General features: G+C 40.9%; 1 protein-coding gene and 1 pseudogene across 2 annotated transcripts in view; one reads left to right on the top strand and one right to left on the bottom strand.

Moving 5' to 3' along the window:
• MAP3K20 (mitogen-activated protein kinase kinase kinase 20) overlaps positions 1-25,138 on the top strand; it is a 161,779-nt gene extending 136,641 nt beyond the window's left edge. For both annotated transcript variants that reach the window (XM_033112750.1, XM_033112751.1), the window contains exons 17-20: positions 14,957-15,073; positions 17,665-17,739; positions 20,441-20,591; positions 24,407-25,138. In XM_033112750.1, the coding sequence (XP_032968641.1) occupies positions 14,957-15,073; positions 17,665-17,739; positions 20,441-20,591; positions 24,407-25,107 (1,044 nt within the window). In that variant the 3' untranslated portion in view covers positions 25,108-25,138. The remainder of the gene's footprint in view (positions 1-14,956; positions 15,074-17,664; positions 17,740-20,440; positions 20,592-24,406) is intronic.
• LOC117025908 (transcription factor BTF3-like) lies at positions 9,435-9,987 on the bottom strand (annotated as a pseudogene).
• Positions 25,139-25,546: the final 408 nt, after the last annotated feature.

Below are 25,546 nucleotides of genomic sequence, written 5' to 3'. Positions count from 1 at the left end.
AAAACCTGAAATATAACAGAAACCTAGGCAAAATGATACCATAGTGACCCTTGTTTAGCACTCAGGGCAAGAGATGCACTAGTCATAAAATTCCGGTCGACCTCCATTTAGGAAATTTTATTTACTCAAGTTTTGCATCGACCTTTTACATATAAGAGTGTCTCAAAACCTCTGAAAGACTGTGCCCAGGGCCACGAACCCTGGTTGCCCCACCGTCTCTCTGGCTTTTCTGTTTAATAACATTTATGGTTACAGCCATTATTACAAATGATCAATGAAAATTAAATAAAAAAGATCATTTCGGAATTCTCGAGAATTCTCGGGAAATACGATTTCCCGTTTTCGATTTCCGAAGGTTCCAAAATGTTGAGAATTTGGAAACCCTAGTTACCGCAACTTTTGATATTCTGCTGATCCTGGTTGGCCATGCAGAATAATAATTTCATCCATTTATTCAGCACACATTTATTGAGGACCTCCTGTGTGCCTGGCTGTATGCTAAATACTCACAGTACAAAGTCAAAAGGTACGGTTGCAGCTTTCAAGGAACCCCTAGCTTATCAGGAGAAATAGACAAAATCAGTGAATGGTTACAATACAGAATGATAGCTTTTTATACCATCATGCACGTCGTTCAATGAAAGCACCCTGGTAGAGCCCTGAAAACAGATGCAGAAAGGAATCAGAAGATCTTGAAGTCCCCTTGGTAGAAGTGATGCTTGAACTCAAATTTGAAAACCGTCAGGAATTATTAGGTGGAGAGAAGAAAGACCCTGATGGCGAAAGGAACAGCACGGGCACAAGCGCAGAAGCATGAAGCCAGGAAGCAAACACAGGGAGCTCTTCTTTGGACTGATTTCTCACACCTCAACTCAAGCATCCCTGGCCCTGGGACGACTTAGCATGGAGCAGGTGGAGTCACGTGCTGAGAGTTAAGGCCAGAGAGGGGGCTGGGGACCTGAAAAAGAACAGTCTTATGTGCTAAGCTAAGGAGTGTGAGGAGTTTTAGGCGGGGGTTAGATAGGATCAGATTTATATTTTTAAAAGCTGTCTCAAAAGCACGGAAGAGGATGAATTGCAAAGGGGCCAGTCTAGCGTGAGGAAGACCTGTGAGCAGGAAGTGCAGACACCTGGGAGTGAAGGGATGCGGAGCTGGGCTGTGGCAGTGCCACGGGACGTGATCAGACTGCGTCACTCGCTGGAGGTGAGTGAGTGAGAGGGAGGAGCCGGGATGGTGCCGAGTTTTCTAGTATGGCAGCAGGATAGAGGATATTGTAATGTACTAGGTCAAAAAAGGGAAATGTATACAATGTGGCTGTAATGCCAAAGTGCTGCAAGTATAAAGAAGTGACTAGAATGGGTGAGTTCAACCAGGAAACGCTTTTTTGGAAGGGATGAATTTTGAAACAGGGCTTGAAGGGGGTTCATCGTCATTTGCAAATAATTTCCTGAGTATAATGTTTAAAGTTTATGCTGAGAGAGTACTTTCTGAAGAGCTCAGGTTATTTCATAAATGTCATCTCATTTCTCCCCTTGGCATTTCTGTGAGATGCATAAGGCAGAGTATTGTCATCACTGATTAGAAAACCAGTAGCGAGAGAAAGTGTGTTACCAGCCTACACTGACGGGAGGACAGAGTTGAGACCAGAAATTACATGTTTCTTATTGCTTTGGTATTAAACATGAGCTTGCTCTCATACCTGACCCGAGATTGTTGAGCCATCTGTAAACTTTCATAAAATGATCCTAGAATAAATTACTGTCCAGTTCTAAACTACCCAGCTATGCCAGTCTAGACTGGCATATGAAATATGAAATATTTTCTCCCAAATGTGCCTTAAACTGAAATTCCAGTTCCCCACATGAAAACCTTGTTACTTTGTCCCTTAAAGGTAGACCCCCAAGAAGCAAAATACATCCTCAAAATCCCGGTTAACTGAGTTCTCATAGACCCATCTTCATGAAAAAGGTAAAGCCTTTAGCCCTGTCTCCATGACTAGAATAAGTTACAAGAGGACATTGGAGCTTTGGAAGTTCTCTCCAAACCTGAGTTTACGTATCAGGGGGATTTGCTTGACCATGTCACCTTTTCTCTTACAAATAAAATGAAAGACGTGTTCTAATGGCAACCATTGGGAATAATGTGTGACAGTGACTCCATCATGAAAATAGTAGCTACCTTTTCCCATTGCATCTGAGAAGGACCACCAGCCAAATACTACTTAAAATTGGTGAGTTGGTTCAGTAACTGACCTAATACTGTGTTTCCCCGAAAATAAGACCTAGCCGGACCATCAGCTCTACTGTGTCTTTTGGAGCAAAAATTAGTATAAAACTTGGTCTTATTTTACTATAATATAAGACCCGGTCTTTAATATAACATAATATAATACTAAGTATTATATTAATTTTTGCTCCAAAATACACATTAGAGCTGATGGTCCGGCAAGGTCTTATTTTCGGGGAAACACGGTAAGAGAAAACAATGAAAATATGACCTTAGACACACATATATGGAGAGGGAAAAGCCTTTCATTGTAAGACATGTCAACATTTTGGTCTAAGAATTCAAATTAAGTTCCTTATTTTAGCCTCATTTTACAACCAAATGGATTATGGCACAAAAGTGAGGTTGGTTCACCCAACCGAGCAAAGCCATTCACACAGGAGAGCCTGTGGCTGCTACTGTGGTCAAGAGCCGCTGTGTGACATCCGGCCTGTGATCTGAGTCCTTACTGCCACACCCTTCCCGAGAACCAGGCCCTCACGAGGCCTTACCACCATATACACTTCAAGAATCCTTACACAAATGAAATGTCCTCCTTCGCTTCCATTTTTGAGACAACTTGGCAGAGAAAATGATTGAACCAAAGACTTCACTGTCAATTTAAATTCATAAGTGAGAATGAGTTGAACCCATGTACTTGACCTATTTCTAAAGAGCACAATTAATTATTCATTTAAATAGCACTGTTTGTTGTGGCAGCCTTGAAGTTACGACAATGGAGTTGGCAGAAATTGGGTCTTTCTCAGCTCAAGTGTCCTGGGTTGGGGGCTTGAAATGCTTACGATAATTATTGTCATTTTATACCTGTGCCAGACACAGTGGCATAGACTTTGCACACATTTTTCTCATATAATTGTTACAACCCACCATCATAGGGAGCATTATCCCTGTATCATCCCTAGAAGGAAACTGAAGAGGGGAGAGGTCAAGTTCTTTACCTAGAGTTCCTACATAGTAAGGGGCATATCCAGTGCAAGGGCTCAACCATACTGTCATAATACCTCTTTTTGAAAAGTATCACTGTCCCCCAAAATAAGTATATTGGTAATAGAAAAGCAATTTTTTCCATCAATTAATACTAAATTGCCACTATTTTTGTTTTGCGTGGGAAGTGCCTTGTGTTTTGTAATCTAAGGCCTTTGACTTGGCACGAAGGACAGGGGTTTCCGGAAGCCCAGACAGTTTCCATACACTCCCCAGGGTGGCAACCACTCTTTTTTATTGAAATATTTAGCTGTATAGAGTTTATTATTCTATCTAATCAATTCACCAGTGAGGAATACTGATTCTCAAATTGCCGGGGAATAAACTATCAAATTGCCGGGGAATAAACTATCAAATCACCCAGCAGTTTTCTTGCTAAGATCTTTTTGAGATTTTTGTGTCGTAAAAATTCAAAAGTAGAGTTATGAAGGAACTGTTTGGGTGGCCATCCATTCCTTGTGAGTGCTGGATAGTCACATACTTTGTCCTCGCGATCTTATTCCAGCCTCTCCCCAGTCTGGCAAGGAAATCAGACCGAGGCTGGGTTCCTGTGGGTGGTTGATTAGCTGCCATAGAGTAGAGACTGGGGTTAGGGGAAAAGCCTGGAAAACAACACCCTTTCTCTCCCAACAGCCAGGCTCCAGTGAGCCCTTAAACAGAGATAGACTTCCTGGCTCCAGTACCTCCCACCAGAAGACAGTCACTTCCAATTTCCTTTTGGGAGGTATTTGAAGGGGCAAGTGAACCAGGAAGAGAACCTAAGAGAGACATTTGGAAGAGGTGGAAGCAGAACTAACTGCCTCCGTCAGAGCAGGCTTTTCCCGTCCACCTTTTCCGTCGTCCTCCCCCCACCGGTCATTGTTCTCTTCTGTCACTCTCAACACAAAAAAATTCAGTCAATAGTTCTGTTTCTCCCGTTGTTTCATCTATAGTTAAAAATGCTGCTTTTTACAAATACTTTCCACTTACTATTGTGCTTTTAGGTCTTTATTAGATTGCTTATAAAATGTTGCAGTTAGTAAATTTAATTGAATCTCCAGGCCCTTTTTCAGAGCACTATATATATCAAAAAAAAAAAAAGGTCAAATAGAGCTTTTTTTCCTATTGTGTAATTTTTATAAATGGATAGATAAACATGAATAAAATAATAGGAGAACAAAGAAAAGGATTTTGTAAGGAAGTAAAAAGCTAACACCTTTTGTAAATTTCAGAACAGCTAAAAGCAGTGCTTTTCTTTACTTTGATATATCTTGCATTTATTAACATTTCAGTGTAGGGAAATTTATTTCCCATAGTGAGATGTTTTCGGGGTGGGAATATATGTATAGCACATAAGCTTGCAGTGGTAGGGTTCTATAAGAAATACAAGTTTTCACTCTCAGGGAAGGAGCAAATGCAGTTCAGAACGTCACTACATGACTTGCTGCTGATTTGTAATTAAAGCATGGTGATGGATTTCAAACTGGTCAGGCAGCTACCTATAGAACCAGAGCCAAACTGGAAATGGTAGATACTTGCGGATGATTGGTAGTCATGTGTAGAAATGATGTGGCAGGAAATGTCTAACAACTGGAGAGAACATCTGACTAGTAGTGTTTTGCAGATTTCCATGGTGTAAATTCTCCCACCGTGGCCAATTTCAAGTCTCCAGTCTGACATCACTGAAGTTGGAAAACGACGTGAGCCGTCAGCCCCTGAGAGCTGGCTCCATCCAGCACACTGCTGGATCACTCTTAGTTTTCTTGATCAGGATTACGAATTTCTTTTAAAATAGCTAATAGCAAGGAGGTAAACATGATAAGACCTAGGTCTGAATAAATTACAAACACGTCATTGCTGGTTTCCAGCTATAATAATGTGTAACTCACTCAGAGAGAGAGCTAGTCTCCCAATGAATCCGTTGTTGGCTTACGTCTCTTCGCATTGCCATTGGCTCATGTAGATACATTGATCACATTGTATGGCTCAAAGATTGGCACTGGAGTTTGTAAAGAGAAAGAATATACTGTGGAAACAGAGAAACTAAATTTGTGTTGTCTTTTAAAAATGTGGGGACAGTCATACTTGTTGACTTCCTGACAACAGGCACAGTTGATAATAAGCGAGGAGACCTCTGTTTGGAGAAGCAGGTTTTCCTAAGCCTCCGGGGATCGCTGTAAGTTCTGCAGAGAGAAGACCTCGGTAACTCACAGTGACTTGTGTTTTCCAAACCAAAAATTAGGTCTTGAGAATAATCAGCTATTGAAGGGGACAGAGGACTTGAAGTGAGATTAAAAGCATGATGCTGGAAAAGCAAAGATGTGTGTGTGACAACCATATCCATTAGGGACATTAGGATTTGGACTGAGAATAGCTCAACTGGTAAATAATGTCTATTAATTAGGCCAGTGCTTTTCAAAAATCGTATTTGTTGGAGTCACTTCTGGGGTCGTGAGAGGTAGGAGGAGAATTTAGTACGTAGAAGAGCTGCTTTTATATTCTGAGAGTCCTGGGTAAAAGTTTATTTACACAGCCCATTTCTCAGTATTAAAAAAAAAAAAAAAAAAAAACAGTAAGCAGTAATTAGGTAAGCCGGACTACCTTTTATATGGATTAAGAAACAGTCTGAGACAGAATAGATGCTTAATTATTCAAAAATCAATAGCAAGACTTACTATTCTTTTTTTCCAAGATGAATACCTACTACCTTTCAATTTCCAATACAGTTTTAAAAAAATTAAAAAAGCCCTTTTCAAAATGTCAACTAACATGTGAACCATTTCACATAGTCAAGTGTGGTACATCACATGAAAGTATATCTCACTTGGTTTGTTTCACTTTATTTTAACATCATTCCTAAAGCCCCTTTTTCATACATAACTCAAATAACAACCCCCAAAATGCAATATAACAACCGTATCTCCACTGGTGTCTAGTTGGCACCAATCTGCCCTGACCTTAGACACAAGCCATTGTTAAGGGTATAACGCATTTACATATTTTGCAATAAAACATCAGTTATTTGCATTACTGTGTCAAGTTTTATTTGATTCTTTCACCTAAAAATGACTCATTTTCCTTTCTTGTATTTTAAAAACCAACTACTCTAAGCTTGTTTGAGAATAATCAAAAATTGCCCATTTAGCTAGAAGTCATTTTCTTTTCAAAAGGCAAATGTTATTTAATCTTTCAGCTGTTCATTGTGCCATCATAAATACTTTCTTTTCAGCACAGTTGTGGGGACTGAAATGAGCCCACTAATTGCCTCCCATTTCGACTGACATGTGGTGGTTTAGTGGAAAGAGAACACAGCAGGGAGAAGGAAATAGGAGGCTGAGAAAATGAGAGCTAATTATTTTCACTGCCTCATGTCAGGCTCTGTGTCAGCCTTGTTTTTACAAACTGGAAGGTTTAGCACTAAATAAAACAAACTGGCGTCATGTTTTTATATACTGGCAGTGTCATGGAAGCAGCTGCACATCTCAAAGACAATATAATGCCTGCGTTCGCATGGACACCATCTGACAGACACTGTGAGCCACGGCTAATGAGGACATCACAGTGATGCCAAGTGGAAGGTGCTGAATTATGTATGATTCTTCATCAGTACAGCAATAGTCCTGTACATCATTATGAGACATTGTTTTGCTGAAGAGATTAAAACATTCTTAGTGCCAGACCCTGCAACCTATACGCGCTGAAAGAGGTTATTAATGGAATTTTTAGGGAGAGTTTCTTGTGGATTTCTTTTTGGTTGAAAAACAAATCTCATGGGACAAAGCCGTGATGGGTCACGACACTGTATAGATAAAGAAGAGAAGCAAATTAACCATACTTGCATTATCTTCCTTTTAAAGGCAGCATAATAAAATAGAGGGTAGCGGGGTGATACATAATGATAAATAACCCAGGTGCTATCGCGGGACGTTCCATTCTCCTGCCTTTAAAACAGCGGGTTTCAGCAGCTGAGCTAGATAATAGCAACGCATGTAAAGACGCCTTCGGAGGCCTAAATCATCAACATCTTACTACTTTTAATACTGGCATGACCAGCATTTCTATCGTGTTTTTATTTCATCTCGCGTTACTTCTTACGTTTCGCAACAGTCAGTTGCCTGCTATGAGACTGTCTCCTTTTTTCCCCCCCTCTTGAATCTTAAAAAGTTTATTCTGACCTCTGTGTTGCATATATTTTTAAATGTTTCCTCAGGACAGGACTTTTTAAGGTGGAGCGGCCTCTTTGCTAGGATCCTGAGGGTTCTCTTGTGGTTTTACTTTTTCTCTGTTCAGGGTGGGGCGGGTGTGGTGGTGATGGGGATCTCTACCATTGGACTGGGTATGCCCAGACTTAGATTCCAGTCCCAGAGCAGTGAACTTGCTGCAGATCTCTACATTTCTGAGCCTCAGTCTACTCATTTGTAAAATGGGGACAATGCTATTTAGAACAGGGTAAGGCTGTGAGGGTTAAATAACATGGCTTCATCTCAAAAACGTTAGGCCAAGTGAATGAAGCTGGACACACAGTACAGTGCATACTGTAAATTCTAGTTCTGTGAAGTTCTGGAGCAGGCAAAATTAACCTATGGTGATAGAAACTGGAGTGGTGCGTGCCTCTCATGCAGGGGGGATCAACTGGGGAAATAACTGGCTTGTTTGAGTGGTTACACTGGTATATACATCTGTTAAAATTCACTAAACTATGCACTAAGAAATCTGTGCATTTTATTATATGCAATTATATCTAAAAAAAAAGTACATCAAAATTTTGATAACTTTCAGCTAGAGGTCATCTGTAGGAGCCTGAAAGCCTAATTTGGGTCTGTTTCTTTCGGAAATGTCCTGAATAATCTTGGCCCTATGTTTTTTAAGATTTATCTATAGTGTTCATATTTGCAATAAAATTTTGGTAGGAAAAAAAATGTAGAGCGAGAGATTGTTGTCTCTGAATTGCCCAGAATTTAAAACAATATTTATAATTTTTGTGCTACCTTCAATCCCTTTTTCTATTTGGAAAATTTACCTCTGTCTTGATTATTTCTTTTTATTCCCTCCCACCCTCCCTCCCTACCTCCCTCCCTTCCTTCCTTCTTTTCTTCTTCTTCTTCTTCTTTTGTGTGTGTGTGTGTGTGTGTGTGTGTGTGTGTGTGTGGTAGGAAGAAGGGATGTGTGTGTTTGGCATCACTTGTACTAGCTTGGAACTCCAAAGAATTTTAGAACAGCTTGCAAAGAATATAATAGTGATTTCCCAGTAAGAGATACTTAATTCAGCATTAACTGAGTGTTGTTTAGGATTTTATCTTCACAGTGTTAAGAGTTTCTGTTTTACTTGGCCAGTAATCTTAATTCAGAAAAAAATTTAATATAATTGGCAATGGTGAAGTAGTTCAAAGGAAATTTTTTCTCATCCTCCGTTAACCAAGCACTTGCTCCTGAAGTTAACCAGGTATTTCAGCAGCTGCCTAGATAAATGGTACATATCCTGGGCACCCAAGAGAATTGTCATTTTTTCATTGGTTTCAAATGCAAAAATTCCCTTCTCCCCAACAAAATTCCATGTTTCTTGTAGATTTTGCACTGAGAGTCAGATTATCTATTAGAAAGGTTTAGATAATTGTTTCTCGCAATTCAAAGTCCTAACAAAGGACTTCCCAGGGCTCAGCTCTGCTGCTATCGTCAGTGCCTTTCCCCTATTGATTAGTAGTTAGCACTCCCTAGAAATGTGCATCAAGATAAAAATTTGAACAGTGAGACTGTCCTCTTGAATGGGAATCTAGTTATGATATCAAAAACCCATGGTAGTGAGGATCCGTCCCAGGATCCACTTGCACAGCTTGACTGGAGTGGTTGTTTCTGGTTTGGAAAGTCGAAGTCATGTCTAGCCCCAAAGCCAGGAGGGGCCTGGAGGGAAGTGTTCGTGATTCCACATACTGGCCACATCGATTAAGAAAGGAGGCATACAGACAGTGGCACGGCACCATATGCACTTTTTTTTTTACTAAGCAAAGAACTTCATTAACCTTTGTTTCAAACTTAATTCCCAAGTTTCTTTACCTAATTAGCTGCAAAGAATGATTTGAATATAAGCACAAACTGAAAAGAGCTGCAATGTCCAGGGGGCTTGGGTTTAAAAATGATTAGAGATGGAGATTTTTATGAGATCGATGAACAAAATTATAAAAAGCAGTCATAATATAAAATAGCAGCTCCCACTAACTTCTTCAAGTTTTATGTTCTTTAGAAATGGACTCAGTTCAGTTGCTTCACTCTTGGAAGCCTCATCAAAATTCTCCACAAGAGCTGAAACTGTATCATCATCATCCTCTCCAGTAGCAAGTGGTGCTTTCTATCCACAGATGGTTTGGGCAGAGTTCAGCCGGTCCCCTTGAACTAGTCAGACTGTGTGCACCGAGCTGGTTTAAGATGCCGGGTAGCGTTTCTGTCAGCCACGTGGCCTATGCCGGGCCTGTGATGGTGAGAGCGATCCCTGCCAGAGAGGCCTGAACGTCAGGGTTGTTCAAGTGGGTCCCTGTTCCTTGTTTGGTGAACATATCCCCCTCTTCAATGCCAGAGATATTATTTACCCATAACTGCTTTAAGGAGAACTGAAGTTTTTTATCATCTGCTGCAGCTGTTCTGTAAACCACCTTCTTCTTTCTGCGAGCAGTTCCTTTCCAACCAATGCGCACTTGGGCCTGCAGTTTGGTGAGTTCCTCCTGGTTCACGATAGTTTCTTTCATCTTGTTGGAGAGGAAACAGGGCCACGCGGGGGACTAGGTTTGACTCTCAGAGGGTCTTGGACAGACCAGTTGAGAATAAGCACACACACACACGGGGGCACCATTTTCAACAGTGGAGGAAAAATTTGGCTATGTTAGACTTACTCGAAACTCAGTATTTCAGTCTCTGCCATGGAGCCCTATAAAGGAACTCACCAAAATACTCTGGACTGTTTGTTGACTTTGGAAGATGGAATTCCTCTGTACTGTAATTCTTACCTTTGTTAACCCATAACAAGGATAGTTTAGGATTCAGAAAAGACTGAGGGAAAACCTGCTCTCATACCACCGATAGGCTACTTTGATTCAATTCTGAGCTCCACCACTTGCTATCTGTAATCTTGGTCAAATTACCCCATCTCGCTATGCTTCAGTTTCCACATCTGAGATAAGGCTCTCTGGTTGTCAATCACTTTTCATAGCCACTGCACCTCCAGATGTTTGGTGTTCCTACTGGTAGGGCTACATCAGGATCTGTTGACACAGGAAAAGGCAGAATGGGTGTTATATAATCCAACTGTGTAAGAAGATAAAAGTTTCTTCCTTGTATTTATTTCATAAAACCAGTCGTTATGTTGCCACCTGGCTGCACCTACTGATCATTCAATCTGATCATTTTCAACCCTGATCATTGCCTGGCACCTGAGGTATTTAGTCAGTGCCCTCTGTATCCCCAAACTCCTGCCCAAGGAAGATGCTGTGACCCAGGCTGCCGCGTCTGGCCAGATCCCTATTCGAGACACTCTTTGTTACCTTCCTGCCTATGAAATCTCACTTACCTTCTGGCCCATTCCCTTAGATCGCTGCTAGGTGACAGGTCAAGCTGGTCCAATAACAAACTAGAGTTTTGTTGGTGACCATTATGGGTAACAATAATAATCACTCCTGTTTAAGCTCCTAATTTGGCTCTGGCACGGTGTTGGGTACTTAGTTTACATTATTTCATTTAATCCTCATACAACACAAAGACCCACTTGTGAATAAAGAACACTGAGGTTCAGACACGTTACCTAACTTAGCGAAAGTTGGCAGTGCAGGTCCGGAGTGACAAAACGGGGATTCCAGCTCAGGAGGTTGGAATTTAAACTTGCGATCTTTCACCTCCCCAGTTTACCTCCCCTTTGGGCTGCTCCCCGTTTATGGCCTCGTGTATAATCCTTTTCTATATTGTTTCCATTTTAGTAGGAATCCTCAACACTGCAAGCCAAATGAGTGAATAACAGGGCCATTTCGGACCGCCAGAGGTGAAATGGTTTTGGAAAAGGAGTCCCTTGAGGCCCCATGGGCTCTCTCAGAATACAGAGTTGTCTGCTTTTGATTTCTGCCTGTCAGGATTGAGAGTCATTTGCAGACGTCCAAAGTGACTCTTGAATGTTTCCGATTCAAAAATCAATACCCACATTTCTGTCACTCACATCAAGCCAAAATCAATAGTTAGCCCTGGTAAAAAATGATTTGGAAAATAGAGCCCACGTTCCCATTACCTGGTCCCTACCACCACCAAGAAACTGTAAAGGAGCAATTGTGCGTGTAAAATTCTATATTAGGCTCATAACTATGTGGAATTGTTACTTTTAGTGAGATTACTGATGATAAAGATTGCTCATTGACACCTAATGACTCACTAGGTACCAAAAATGCCAGGCATACTTTAGCGTAAGTTGAAATTGAGCAGAATTTAAAGAATTTCATTAATTTGTGGGTTATTTTTCTTAACTAGATAACAATTTAATCATAGATGCCCTGAAAATGTCTAAGAGTTACGGCCGAGTATTGACAGATTAAGTTAATCATTCAGGTGAATGCTGCGTATTCTCTTTGTTTCTCACCCAGCTTTGTAACAAGCAGTACCTGCTTTTTCATGAATGGATCATGCCCCCTACACCTTGTCTTATAACTCCTTTGGTTATAGTTTTATTGCTTCTGTAGCAATCTTCTTTTATGGTTCAGGTAAAAGGCTTTCTTTCAGCTAAGAGAAAAGGGGAATTTAGAAAGTAACCCTAATATGTAGATCTTTGTGTCTCCAAGTTGGACTTTGGGGAACAAAGAATTAGTTGCCACAGGGGGAGACCAGTGACCACTTGCTTTTTTTATTGTATTAAAAAATATTCTCTGGTCCTTCCCTGTTAGTATCTCCCCCTACTTTGGAGCCAGGCCACCTTGTGCTCTTATGATCCCACCTGCACCACTTACTGGCCAGGAAAGCCTGGGAAAATTCTTTAATCTGTCTCTGAGCCCTATTTTTCTCACCCACCTAATGGGAAAAGACACCTAACTTGCAGGGTTATTATGGATAGCAGATAAAATAGCGCAGTGTAAGTACCCAGCAACACGCCTAGAGCATAGTAAGCCTCCCCCAGTTGTGAGTTCCCTCTGGCCAGCCCCTTCTGCCGCGGAGCTCTGAGCATGCGCGTTAGGACCTCAGGGCCTGGGAGAGTACTCCGGTGGGAGGTGGGAGAGCGCAGCGGAGAGAATCGGGCATTTGCACACAGGTCCACGTCTTTTATCAGTGCTTTTGACTAACTTCATTCCAAAACTTGACAGGCAAAAAGAAACAGAACTTAGTAAACTCATCTTTTCTAAGGCTTTTTATTCCAGCCAGTGCCTTGAGGAGGCCCTGGCTGTTTCAGGGAAGAGCAATCTTGACTCCAAAGAGTCATTATCCTGCCCGGTTATCTCCGCGCCCACGTTGCCCGGGTAGCAGTGGTTCCAAAACAAAGAAATACTGAGAGATTTGTCAATTCTGAGTGACTAATTTGACTTATGTTAGCCAAGAGCTAGGTTTTCACGTTATTTAATAGACCTTTTCCTTCACTAATTGGCTCTCCATCTTGTGAGTGTGGCTGGGCAGAGAGGGGCACTCCCCTCAGGCCTGGGCCCTGTTTGGCTCTGCAGTTTGTCTAGAAACTTTCCTAAAACGTCAGGCTCCCCAGCTTCCTGTGGAAGCCAACAGGTTTTCAACAGCCTCTTTGTGAAAGCTCTTCCATAACGATGTTGTCTGGGCTTGTTCAGGAAACAGTCCAGGTCTATTGCTATGACGGCATTTTCTAGTTGCAGCACGGAAAGTGCTCGGGACATTATCCTTAACCTCTCAGAATCCTTCATTCTTCAAAGAATATAAGAGAGAAGGTGAATTTATGGCCCAGGGGTCAAATCTGATGCAAACACATGAGTTTATTTTTCCTTTTAATTCCATCCATAGTGTTTAATCCCCCAACATCTTCATTGTTACATTTTTCATACAGCGAAGCTGAAAAAATGTTACAGTGAGCACTCGTATACCCACTTCCACGATTCAGCTGTTCACATTTTACTCCGCTTGCCTTATCACATATCTGTCCATCTAGCTATCCATTTAGCCATCTGTCAATCCTTATTTTTTATGCATTTCAAAGGAACTTACAGAAGGAACTTACTTCCTCCTAAATATTTCAGTATGCTAGAGTTCAATAAAAAATACACACATCGTAGATATATGTTTGCTGAGTTTTGACAAATGTATACACCTATGTAAGCCAAGCCCCTATCAAGAGAGCATTAGCACCCCCAGGAAGTCCCCTCAAGCCACATCCCAGTCAATCCCCATCTGCAGAAGCAACCACTCTTCTGAATTTTTTCCGTTGTAAACTGGTTTTGTCTGTTCTGGAAAGCCATATAAATGGAATTCTTAGCATGTTCTTAGTAAGACTTTCACTCACTATAATGGTTTTGCAATTTATCCATGTTTTTGCATGCATCAGTAATTTGTTCCTTTGTATTGCTGAGTAATATTCCATTCTATGAATATAACGTAGTTTATCCCTCTCCTATTGCTAAGCACTGGCCTAGTTCCAGTGTTTTGGGCCACTATGAGAAAGCTGCTCAGGACAATAGCGTACAAGTCTTTTTTCATTTCTCTTGGATAAATACCTAGGAGTAGAATTTCTGGGTCATAGAATTTCTGGGTGCATGTTTAGTTTTATAATAAATCGTCAAACTTTTCCCAAAGTGATTATACAATTTACACTCCTACCAAAAATCTAGTAGCTCCAAATCCTGGCCACCATTTATTATTATCAGTCTTAGCCATCTGGCGGGTGTATAGTGGTATCTCATTGTGGTTTTAATTTACATTCCCCGGGTTACTAATGGTGTAGAACATGTTTTCATTACATGGTGCTTTTACTGAAAATTTAATTAACATACCATCCATTAAAAAATCAAGAAGTTTCATATAAGAATCCAGATATCCACCTTTTTGTGAAACATTAAAGGACCTAGCAAGACTGGGCTCATATTCCCACATGAGGACAATCAACAAATGCTGAATGGTGGCTGTCCCTTTAGAGCAGTTGCCTTTAGTTTCCCAGAGTCCCTTACGCTCCCTATAATTCCCCAGTACATAGGCCAATTATCAGTTGCCATGTATTATCCATTTGCAGTATTGTTTTTCTTCCTGTTAAGAGGAAAGTGAGCTCTTTCTTGGACCCATGTCATTATTAATACTGGAAAAGTGAAAGGTAGATCAAGAAGGCCTTATATTTCAAAAAAAGTGGGAAGATCACATCTCTTTGTGTCAATGAAAAAAACATTCCTACAATATTTAATATGTAAATTGAATGGGTGAATTTTGAAAGATTATAATTTAAGGCTCTATAATGACACTGCCTGGCTTTACTCATTTTTATTATCTACCCGGCCCCTTTAGGATTTTGAGTTTGCAACTCCTATAATAGAACACTTAAATTGATAAATTATTTCTGAAGACTGCCCTAAATGGGGATTATTTAGCTATATAAAGAGATCTAATTTCATGTCCTTTTATTGAAAAGGGGGGAAAAATAAACCTTCAATAATACTTCATTTAGAATACTTCATGTGTTATAAAACATTGAGACTAAAAAAATGTGTTTCACTTTCTCCGATTCTATAATTTTGCTTTTAATTCCAGGATTGTAAGTGGAAAATGTATATGGAGATGGATGGGGATGAAATTGCAATAACCTACATCAAAGATGTGACATTCAGCACTAACCTACCTGATGCAGAGATTCTAAAGATGACAAAGGTAGGGTTCTATTTACGGCTTAAAAGCTTCTTGGAATTCACAGATATCAAACAAAGACATTAAAATACCCCAGCAGTGTGCTTTTGTGCTGTCAATGCTCAATCGCATCAACTCAGGCTCAAGCTGGCTGTTGAAAGCACATTTTATTTAGCAGATTGAGATCATAATAGTTTTTTGTTAAAATTCCACTTATGCTGTGTGAACTAAAAAGTACTACAGAAAGTGTCATTTAATTTTTTTCTACATTTCTTTATGTTTATTCTGTCATTTACTAAAGGAAAGAAAATGCTAAAGATGAAAATATTTACCTTGAATTTTGAGTCATTCTAAACTTTGAAAAACTTGTCAGGAGGAAGACTTTTTGGGTTGTGTTCAGTTTCTTGAAGGACTGCGGTGAGGTTATGCGTCAGACACGTGGCTTCCTGGAATTCACACTTATGAGTTCCTGGAGTGGCCAGAGAGCACGTTCCTACTTTGGGGTCAGTGGTAGAAGTAAGCCCATTAAAACACTGAATAAAGACTTAGAGAAATACTTAGCTTCTCCTCAAAAAGGAAAAAAATCCAGTTCAGTCCCAATCACACTGAAAAAATACATATGAGACTTGAATTGTAAACAGTCAACCACTTCAGGTAACTAACCATGATATCAATAGAAATCACCCCGAACTTCACGTGAGCCATTACCTCTCATACACTATTAACCGTGTATTTGGTTTCAGCGAAGAAAACGGGGTTGGTAGCAAAGGAGGACCAGGGTACAAACACAAGCCCAAAGTGAAAAGAGTCTTCAAACCGCAGCATTAGACTTGCAAATGTGTTCCCTTCCCAGGCATAAAATTGCTAAACACCCAAGTTCTTTTAATTTACAAGTATGTTCATCAAGTAGATTGATTTGATATTCGTTGTTGGATTTCTCTGAGTAACCGAGTTATTTCAGTGGTGTTACTTATCTGTAAAGGTTATAATCTGGTTTGAACTTTCCCTTATTTTGTCGGGATAAATTATTTTGATGTCTTCAAGACTGGACAGGTACATCTTCTTTCTTCCTACCTGTGCCATCTCTGGTTGTAGCAGTGGTTCATTGCTTCAGTGTCATTTAAAAGCAAGACCGAAGCCATTGCCTGCTAACAAGAAAGTTGCTTACGGCAGAAATAACAGGGTGCAGCTGGAAGAATGAATACAGGTGTTTCTGCCATAATGCCAGATATGCATTCCTGAGGAAGCACATCTTCTGTAAAATCACACACCAACATGAACAGGCTTATAGGAAAAATCAGATTGGGGCAGACATTCAAAATATGTAGAACTTTTTAACACCAACAGAAACAATAACAGTCTTAATTTAAACAAACAAACAAAAACAGCCTAATTACGAAAAGAGTGTCTATTAAAAGACGTACTATATGATTCCACTTATATGAGGTGCCTAGAGAAGTTGACCTCCTAGAGACAGAAAGTAGAATGGTGGTTACGAGGAGCGGGGGAGGGCACAATGGGTAGTTGTCGTTTAATGAGTACAAAGTTTTACTTTTGCAAAATGGAAAGAGTTCTGGAGATGGGTGGTGGTGGTGATGGCTGCACAGTGATATGGCTGTACTTCATTATACAACTGAACTGTACACCTAAAAATGGTTGTGATGGTAAAGTTCAGATGTATTTTACCACAATAAAAAAATTAAGGAAAAAAGTACGTAAAAAAAAAACAAAAACGAAAAACAGCCCAGTTAAATCTCAACCGCATTTGCTGTACCCAGCTCATAACCAGTCAGTCATTTGCACGCTTTAACCTGGAATGAGGGAAGGGATGGGTTCGGGGGAGAAGAGTGGAGATTCATTTCTAGTAACAACCACTTTCATCAGAATTAAAATAAGGGGAGGCCGGTTGGCTCAGTTGGTTAGAGCGCAGTGCTCATAACACCAACATTGTTGGTTCGATTCCCACATGGGCCAGTGAGCTGCGCCCTCCACAACTAGATTGAAAACAACAACTTGACTTGGAGCGGATGGGTCCTGGAAAAACTGTTCCCCAATTAAAAAATTTAAAAAAGAATTAAAATAGGGTCATAGTCATAGGCTTTTTCATTGAGCCTTTGTTTTAATATAGTGGGAAAATGTCTCCAGTACCATTTGCATGCATGGCTTTGCCAGATAGTCCAACATCGTGGAAAGCAGTGTGGTTGTTGAAGCCACTGAACTAGCCAGTGCTTGCACTCAAGGAAGCCACTTCTGGGTCTTCTTATATTGCTAAGGCTTTCTCTTCAGTGTAAGAAAGTTTCTGCTGATGTTTCTAGACATTAACATGAATTAATGACCTAATGATAGGATTGAGTGATACATGAGAAAAGAAAATGTTATGGGAGACCAAGACTAGCTGTTTACAAATATATGAAAGGATGTCTTATGAAAACCAAAACTCCAAATATTAGCATGTTGTGAGTAATTACATGTGAACCAACATGACTTCTGTGATAATCTGACATTATGCCCTCTCTGGCAATTGTGTACGGCACAGCTGGCCTCAAAGAAACATACGCTGTAAGGGCAGGCTGTATTTTTTATGGCGCTACACCATCCTAACTTTTGTTTTTCAGCCCCCATTTGTGATGGAGAAATGGATTGTAGGAATAACAGAAAATCAGACTGTAGAATGTACTGTCACATATGAGGTAAGCTTGGGGCGGGACGGGGTGGAGGGGCTGGTGGCTTTACCATCAGTGTCTTGATAGGGATTTATTGGCTCCCTCAGAGTGCTTAAAATATATTGGAAGAGAAACTATTTAAACAACATGAATATAAGAAGATCAATGTAATTACTCTAACAAAGTGTTGGGAAGAGAAGAGAACAGGCTACACTTACCTACCTAGAGACTGAGGTAGTAATGCATTCACTCGTCAGTTAATGATTAAGCACCTTCTGCATGCCGTGTCATTGTTAGATACTGGAAATCCCAAGCAGTGACCGAAACAGAGCTTTGAGTTGGTGCTTAGAGTTTAGGGATGAAGGTGGAACAGTGGTTCTTTGCAAGGACAGACACAACTTCTATTACCACCTGGCAGAGGGGTCTATTATCAAAAACAGATTCCATAGATTTTATACACGGATAATTACAAAAACTTACACTTCACAGAAATATGCTACTAAAATTAAAATTCATGCATTTAGCAAGTACCTACTGACAGGTACTTGTAGTTAGGATAGACTAAATCTATACTCCTTGAGGCTTATATTCCAGTGTGGGGCGGGGAGGGGACAGATAATAAAAAGATAACTAATAAATAATGTCGGACAGTGGTAAGTGCTCACCAGGAAACAGTGAGACTTGAGCCTGAGATTATGTGACCAGGGAAGGCCTCTCCTCTGAGGAGGAAGCAGCAAGAAACAGCAGAGCAAAGGAAAGTGCAAGTTCCCGAGGCTCAGAGGACAATGAGAAGGCTAGAGAGGCGGGCGAGGCTGGATTATAGAGCCTCATTGCCCAGGTGAGGAGTCTGGGTTTCCTGTAAGCACAGTGGGAGCCAATAGGGTGTTTTAAACAGCCTACTGCTTTAAATAATCTAATTGTGTTTTGAAAATGGTGCCCAGATCTTCAGGGCTGGTGAGACATACAAGGTAGAGAAACCCTGTGGGAACGGGGCAGAGGGGAACAGTTATAGCACAGAGTCTTGGCCCACATGGAGATATTAGGATGCATTTACCATCAACAGGACATGCATTTCATTCATTCATTCAAGAAGTCTTTAGTAAGGATTTACCATGACATAGGCACTGGAAGAGGAGCTTACACCTATTTTTACCTCATTAACCTTGTGTAAATACTGAAAGATAGGTAACATTATCTTCATTTGGCAGCTGGAGAAATGGGCTCAGAGAGATGAAACAAAGTCTTCCGGTTTGGGGTAGTCTGTGACATTTTTGGTGGAGTCCCACCCAGGTCCTCTGACTATAAATATAGTTTCCACTCTTCCTTGGCTGTCCTATCTGTTCCCTTCCTAGCACTGAGATGTAGGAAGTCAGCCTTGGACTTCAGGCACTGCTGCTGTGCGACGGTCTTCTGAGCCACCAGGGTTTGGCTTTTCAGCATCAGAATGCAAACCCTGGCCTGTCCGCTTCCCCAGGGTGACCCGATGCTGGCCGCCAATGGTGTGACAGCAGTTATTTATCCTCCCCAGCCAGGGTGCACAGCGGATCCGAGATGAGGCACCTGAGAAACAGCATTAATTGTGAAAGTCTCTCTTGCAGATCACAAATCCTAAATCAAAGAGGTTGATTGATTGATTGATCTTGAGGAACTTGGAATCTGGACTATTCTGGAGCCTGTTGCCCAGTCCCTACTACCCAGGCAGAGCCCTCTTCTTACTAACTGAACAGTGATAACAGCCAGATTTCATCTCTGCCTGCCCTCGTCATTCTGGAGACACACCACACCGCATTCTTTTCTTCTTCTCCCTCTCTCCCCTTCCTCTTTCTTCTCCTTCTTCTCAGACTCCATGGTGATATGCCACTGGTGTCTGTAACTGTCACTTCAAGACTTTTTGAAAATCGTTTCATCACCTATTGAATCCTGAGAGGCTCCTTAAATTGTGACACCTGATGATTAAGGAAGTTTCAGGAGAAGAAAGTGGTGTGTCTTGATCTGGTGTCCCCTGCTTTTTCACATCCTTATTCTTAACTCTCCATCCTATCTCACTTTTGCCTCTGTTGCCCTGTATCCTCCCTGGGGGATCATTGGCCCCACCCAGCTCCCCAGCCTCCCCCCCCCCCACCGCCACTACTCTGATGAGCAGAGACACTCTTAGGCAAAATGTGCTCAGATTTTTATTCATTCAACAAAATATGTTTTCAAGTACCATAAACAGAAGAAACTGTTTTTCATTTTTTAATTATATAAAGAGGTTGAGATTCGCCAAATATAATAAATTCTGGGAGAAGACAAATACATTTTTAATGATTGTAATCCACTAAGGAATAAAGCGCTATAATCTCAAATAAAGTGGTTAAATTTTTCCTTTTAATCAAATTATCATACCCTGTTTCCCCAAAAATAAGACCTAGCCAGACAATCAGCTCTAATGCGTCTTTTGGAGCAAAAATTAATATAAGACCTGGTATTATGTTATATTATATTATGTTATATTATATTTATTATATTATAAGACCCGGTCTTATAGTAAAATAAGAGGTCTGGCTAGGTCTTATTTTCAGGGAAACATGATATTTAGGCAAACTGTACAAATATTTCACCTAATGTATTATGAGAGTGTTCTAAGGAGTTAAATTGAAGTGATATGAAAATCCAATTTTCTTTCCTTTCTAGTTTATAAACATGTATGTATGGTTGTGGGTTTATCTTTTTTTTTTTTTTTTTACAGAGCGATGTGAGAGCTCCAAAAAGCACCAAACATGTTCATTCGATTCAGTGGAACAGAACGAAACCTCAGGATGAAGTGAAAGCCATCCAACTTGCCATTCAGACATTATTCGTCAACTCAGAGGGCAACCCCAGAAGCAGGTCCGACTCAAGTAAGTTAGATGTGTACTAGACTAGATTCCAAACAGTTAACTTGTCTCATACCAGGACAAGTGCCAATCTGTGAATAACTATAGCTTTTGAATATAATACTTCCTTGTTCTATTTTTGGAATATTGGTTTTATAAACAGAGTATATGGAAACTAGTATTTATGGACTTAAAACTATGAGAACATTATAATAAATTTCAATATTTGGATAACTATGATAAAAGATGAAAATTAATGATTGTTATATTGGTAAGTAAAACTACGTATGTGTTTATACATATATATTTAGTTTCCAAATTTGTAGATAAAGATATGAATCTTCTTCGATTCATATCATGCCTGTGAAGTCACTGCTGTCACTGGGGCACTTGTTGAGTGCTGAACACCATGGATACATCAAAGCACAGGAATAACATGGGGAGGGAGGGGGGCTGGAGGGATGGGAAAAATAGAGGTAAGGGAGGACAGAGAAAGAGAAAACATAAAATGCATATGATGGATAGTGGTGATAGTGATTACAGATGATATAAAGAAACAATTGAGAAATAACATGGAGGAAGGTCAGCTGACTTGCTAGTAAATTGGTCATCATTTGGTAGATTCGGGGAAGAGGTTCTGACCTTCACCTTTGTAGGTCCAGAAACTCTAATACAACCCAGAGTTAGGCTCTGTGGGACTCTGTGACAAGGGAACAGTCACATGGGAGATGGATGCATAACTCCCCATGCAATTCACTTTTTACCATGAGAAATATACCTGCCAAACAAACCAGAAATACGTGTTTCCTTATCAGGGCATTGTTTTCCCAATAAGAATATATACCTGAGAAGCCATATGGAAAACAAAATACAACAATGTCTCATGTCACTGAGTTATGAGAACCTAGCTTACATGTCCTCCACTATAAGGACTGGCTTGCCAAGCAGACTAAATATTTTTAAATGTCCCCCAGCCAGAGGGCCCAGAACCCTGGGCAGTACTCGAAACTCTCCAACAAGTTCTCTGACAGCATGCTGGATCTGCCTTCCTCTGTCAACACAGTTGATTTGGGCTCTTTTCTTTCATAATTAATCACAAGAAGATATTCTGACCACCATGGTTGGGCTTGAGTTTTTACTAGGGCTTCACAGCCACAAACACATTTTCAGACATGTCTTCCGGCATGTTGTCTCTACACGTGATTAACCCATATGGTGCTAGGTGGTGATCCTCACCAGCTTGTCTCTCAGAAGGCACTCTGTTTCTAAGTTCTTTATTTGCTAATTCAACAACCTTGTGTCGCATGCCAACTCTAATGCCATTAAGGACTTCTTTCTATAATAATTTTTCCCCTCCCAAATAATTAATATTTATAAGGCACACTTTACTTCTGTAGGGCTTTCATAGCCATGATCCTATTTGATCCATACAGTACCTTTGATCCGTACAGCAACCCACCCTTGAAATCTGTGGGGGTCTTCTCTTTCCACCTCTGCTGTATTTTTCTCTTTTACATAAAGCTGGTGTTCTATATCCAAATCCACATGACACAAAATAGCTGCCAACTGCTTCCAAGTTTTACAGAGTTCAAATCCCACCAATTTGAGATTCACCAAAGAGATACTTTATCAGTCCCAATTCCAGATTCCCTGGAGAAGATTTACTGGTGCAATTTTTTTGAAGCAGTCTCCTCTGGACCAATTAACTGTGTCAACAGTGGGAGGCGGTGGGGGTGTGGTGAGGACATGCTGTGCAAGATATTGTAACCCTGTGGGTGGACACAGGACAGAGACAGTCCCAAAAGACGGCAATGGGCAGACATCTAATATGTGTCCCCTGCTTCTCATAAATCTAAATATTTTGGGAGAAAGTAAATTATTTCTCTAAGCATGTATACAAGAATAGTCCATACCCTTCAATCTCCCAGTGGAATGGCTTTGGATAAACCTTTTCCTCTAATTATTAACTGCAGAGATTGTAGGGTAAAACAAGGGATTGACCTCTCTTTGACTTACTCCAGTTTTAGCTAATTTGCCTCCCTTCCTTCCTCCTTGTATTTCTTTTTCCCTTTTGATGTGAAAGCTCAGAAGATATCCCCTGAATCAGTTAGAATATGTTTTTCAGCTGCAAGTAACAGGAAATCCAACTTCCACTGGCTCCTTCCCAACAGACCAAAGTGTGGTCCCTGGACCAGCAGCCTCAGGATCAATGGGAATTCGTTAGAAATGCAAATTTTCATGTCCACCCTGACCTTCCAATCAGAAACTAGGGGTGGGGACCAGCAGTCTGCACTTTCATAAACCCTCCAGGGGACTGAGTGGCAGTCTAAAGTTCTTAAACCCTGGGTTTTCACAATAATAAAATTTATTATCTTCCATTAATAAGAAGTCCAAAGGTAGGCTGGGCTCCAGGAGCAGGAAGGTAAGCTGGCTCAAGCACAGTAAGGACGAGGAACAAACCTTTCCTTCTTTCCCCTCTGTCAGCCTCAGCATTGTCTTGGCCCTCAGGCTAGCTCCTCTCACATTCACAGTCATCACAGAAAGATACAGCAATGCGCAGAGGAAAGCAGACTTCGGCGCCTTCCCTGTTCTCACGGTTAGGAGTGAGAAAGACTTGCCAAGAAACCCCCAGCAGACTACCCACAGGTGGCCTTGGCCAGAACTGAGCATTCCTGAATATGACATCGCTTCGTCTGGCTTGGACTAATCAAAGTCTGTCACTAGAGCCAGAATGTGGTCAGTTTCCTCCAGGCTCCATGGAGGGGGCCGGACACCCAACATAGTCAGGGCTCTGTTAGGAGCTAAAATTCAGAGAAGTCAAGGTCAAGGAAAGACACTGGGGTTAGATGAAGGCTGTGAAGAGTGTCTGGACACAAGAGGTCACCTGTGTGTGGACAAATCAATTTACCACAGAGGTGTGGGTCACCTGTACAGAGCAGTGAGGGAGGCTACTTGCTGGCAGACAGAAGTGAGCAGGCTCTGATCTCCAGAAGCTCCATCTGACAGGCTCAGCGAGGACCACCAGGGAACTCAAAAACGTGGGTGACATACTTCAAAGCCTGGGGAAAGCAGAAGTGATCCTGGGTGTGAGGAACTTACTCATTCACTGGACTATATTAAGCTTACTAAATGTTTCTTGTCAATTGACCATTCTTTCTTTCTTTCTTTTTTTTAACCTTCTTCCTGCTTGCCATGAAGTTTCTTTTTTATTTTTCATAAGAAAAAAAAAAATTTCTTAATCCTAAACCGCAGGAATCTCGCTCTCCTCTGGAGATCTGAACTTTCTTCCAAGTAATCCCTCCCTGTCTCGGTTGTTGGGACCCAACTTCTTTTTTCTGCATTTGAGGTTCTTGAAGATTTAAAAGTGCTAGCTGGCAAAAAGCCTTTTGTTTACTAAACATGCCCCTGCCATCCAAACACACTTAAACAGCAATTTCTAGAAGTGACAACACGGCTAGGTAAGAAGAAGGTGGGATTTAGATGCAGAAGGACCTAGAACTATTAGCTGAGTGACCTGGGGCCAATTACTTGATCTCCAAATTTCAGTCTCTTTGTTGATAGAATAAGATTATTAGTATTTACCTGTGAAGATTATTGGGAAGATTAAATGAGATAATGTCAAGCATATAGCATATCTCAGTAAGTATAAATGCCCTTATTTTTTTAAAAAAAGTATTTATAATAATACAGTAAATGTCTTTATACCTAGCCTAGAATTTCTATGAATGGTAAAGCTGAGAGCATCCCAAACAAGCTTGAATCTCCCGGAGTCAGGCTTATGAATTAGGCACGCAGCTTTGCTGGGGCTTAAAAGACGCTCATTTCCATTTCTTCTGCAGGTGCTGAATGCCAGTGGTTAGACACTCTGAGGATGCGACAGATTGCATCCAACACTTCTTTACAGCGTTCCCAGAGCAATCCTATCCTGGGGTCACAATTCTACCCGTACTTCAACGACCAGGATTCCTACGCTGCTGCTGTGAGGCGGGCCCAGGTGCCCATTAAGTACCAACAGATTACACCTATCAGCCAATCCAGAAGCTCCTCTCCTACCCAGTATGGACTGACCAAAAACTTCTCTTCTCTGCATCTCAACTCCAGAGACAGTGGTTTTTCCAGTCTCACTACTGACAACTCTTCAGAGAGTGCTCGATACTCAGGTAGAAGTAGGAACAAATATGATCGGGGTAGTGTATCCCTCAGTTCTTCTCCTCGAGGAAGGTACAGTGGAAAGAATCAGCATTCCACTCCTTCAAGAGAGAGATATTCTGGAAAATTCTACAGAATTAATCAGTCAGCACTCACGACGCATCAGTCACCCGACTTCAAGCGAAGCCCAAATGACCGCCATGAACCCAGGACGATACCAGGGATGCCTTTGCACCCTGAGACTGACTCAGGAGCCAGTGAAGAGGAGAACAAAGTCAGCGAAGGAGGATGGACAAAAGTGAAATACCGGAAGAAGCCCCACAGGCCCTCTCCTGCCAAGACTAACAGAGAAAGGGCCAGAGGAAACTACCGTGGAAGGAGAACCTTTTGATGAATTGAATTAGATGAGTATTCCTAAGCAGTATTTTTTTTTTTAAGTAATGTAATGGATTTTGATAATATAATGTCTTCAGACAATTAAGGAAAAGACAACATTTCCATTTTTAGATTTAGGGAATATCTTCTAATTGAGATGACTGCCAGACCAGGGCTAAAATTATGGATGTTGGTTGACCAATGATAGTAGCTAGACTTAATCATAACTATACATGTTTTCCCCCTGATCTAACATTTTACAGGAGGGGATACACCATCGTATTACCCTAACCACTGCCAGTCTGGTTAGCAGGGCCTGAACTAGGGGGAAGTTAAATGGGGCACTCGTCTTGGGTACAGAATTTAAGGGGGTAGCCAAAAGCTCATTAATCAAAATAAACGATATTCTAATACAATATTTAAATAAATGAAAATTAATGCAAAAAATAAAAAAT

Source organism: Rhinolophus ferrumequinum, chromosome 8 (genome assembly GCF_004115265.2).
Source record: "Rhinolophus ferrumequinum isolate MPI-CBG mRhiFer1 chromosome 8, mRhiFer1_v1.p, whole genome shotgun sequence".
Lineage (NCBI taxonomy): Eukaryota > Metazoa > Chordata > Mammalia > Chiroptera > Rhinolophidae > Rhinolophus > Rhinolophus ferrumequinum.
This window is presented reverse-complemented; position numbering and strand designations above follow the sequence as displayed.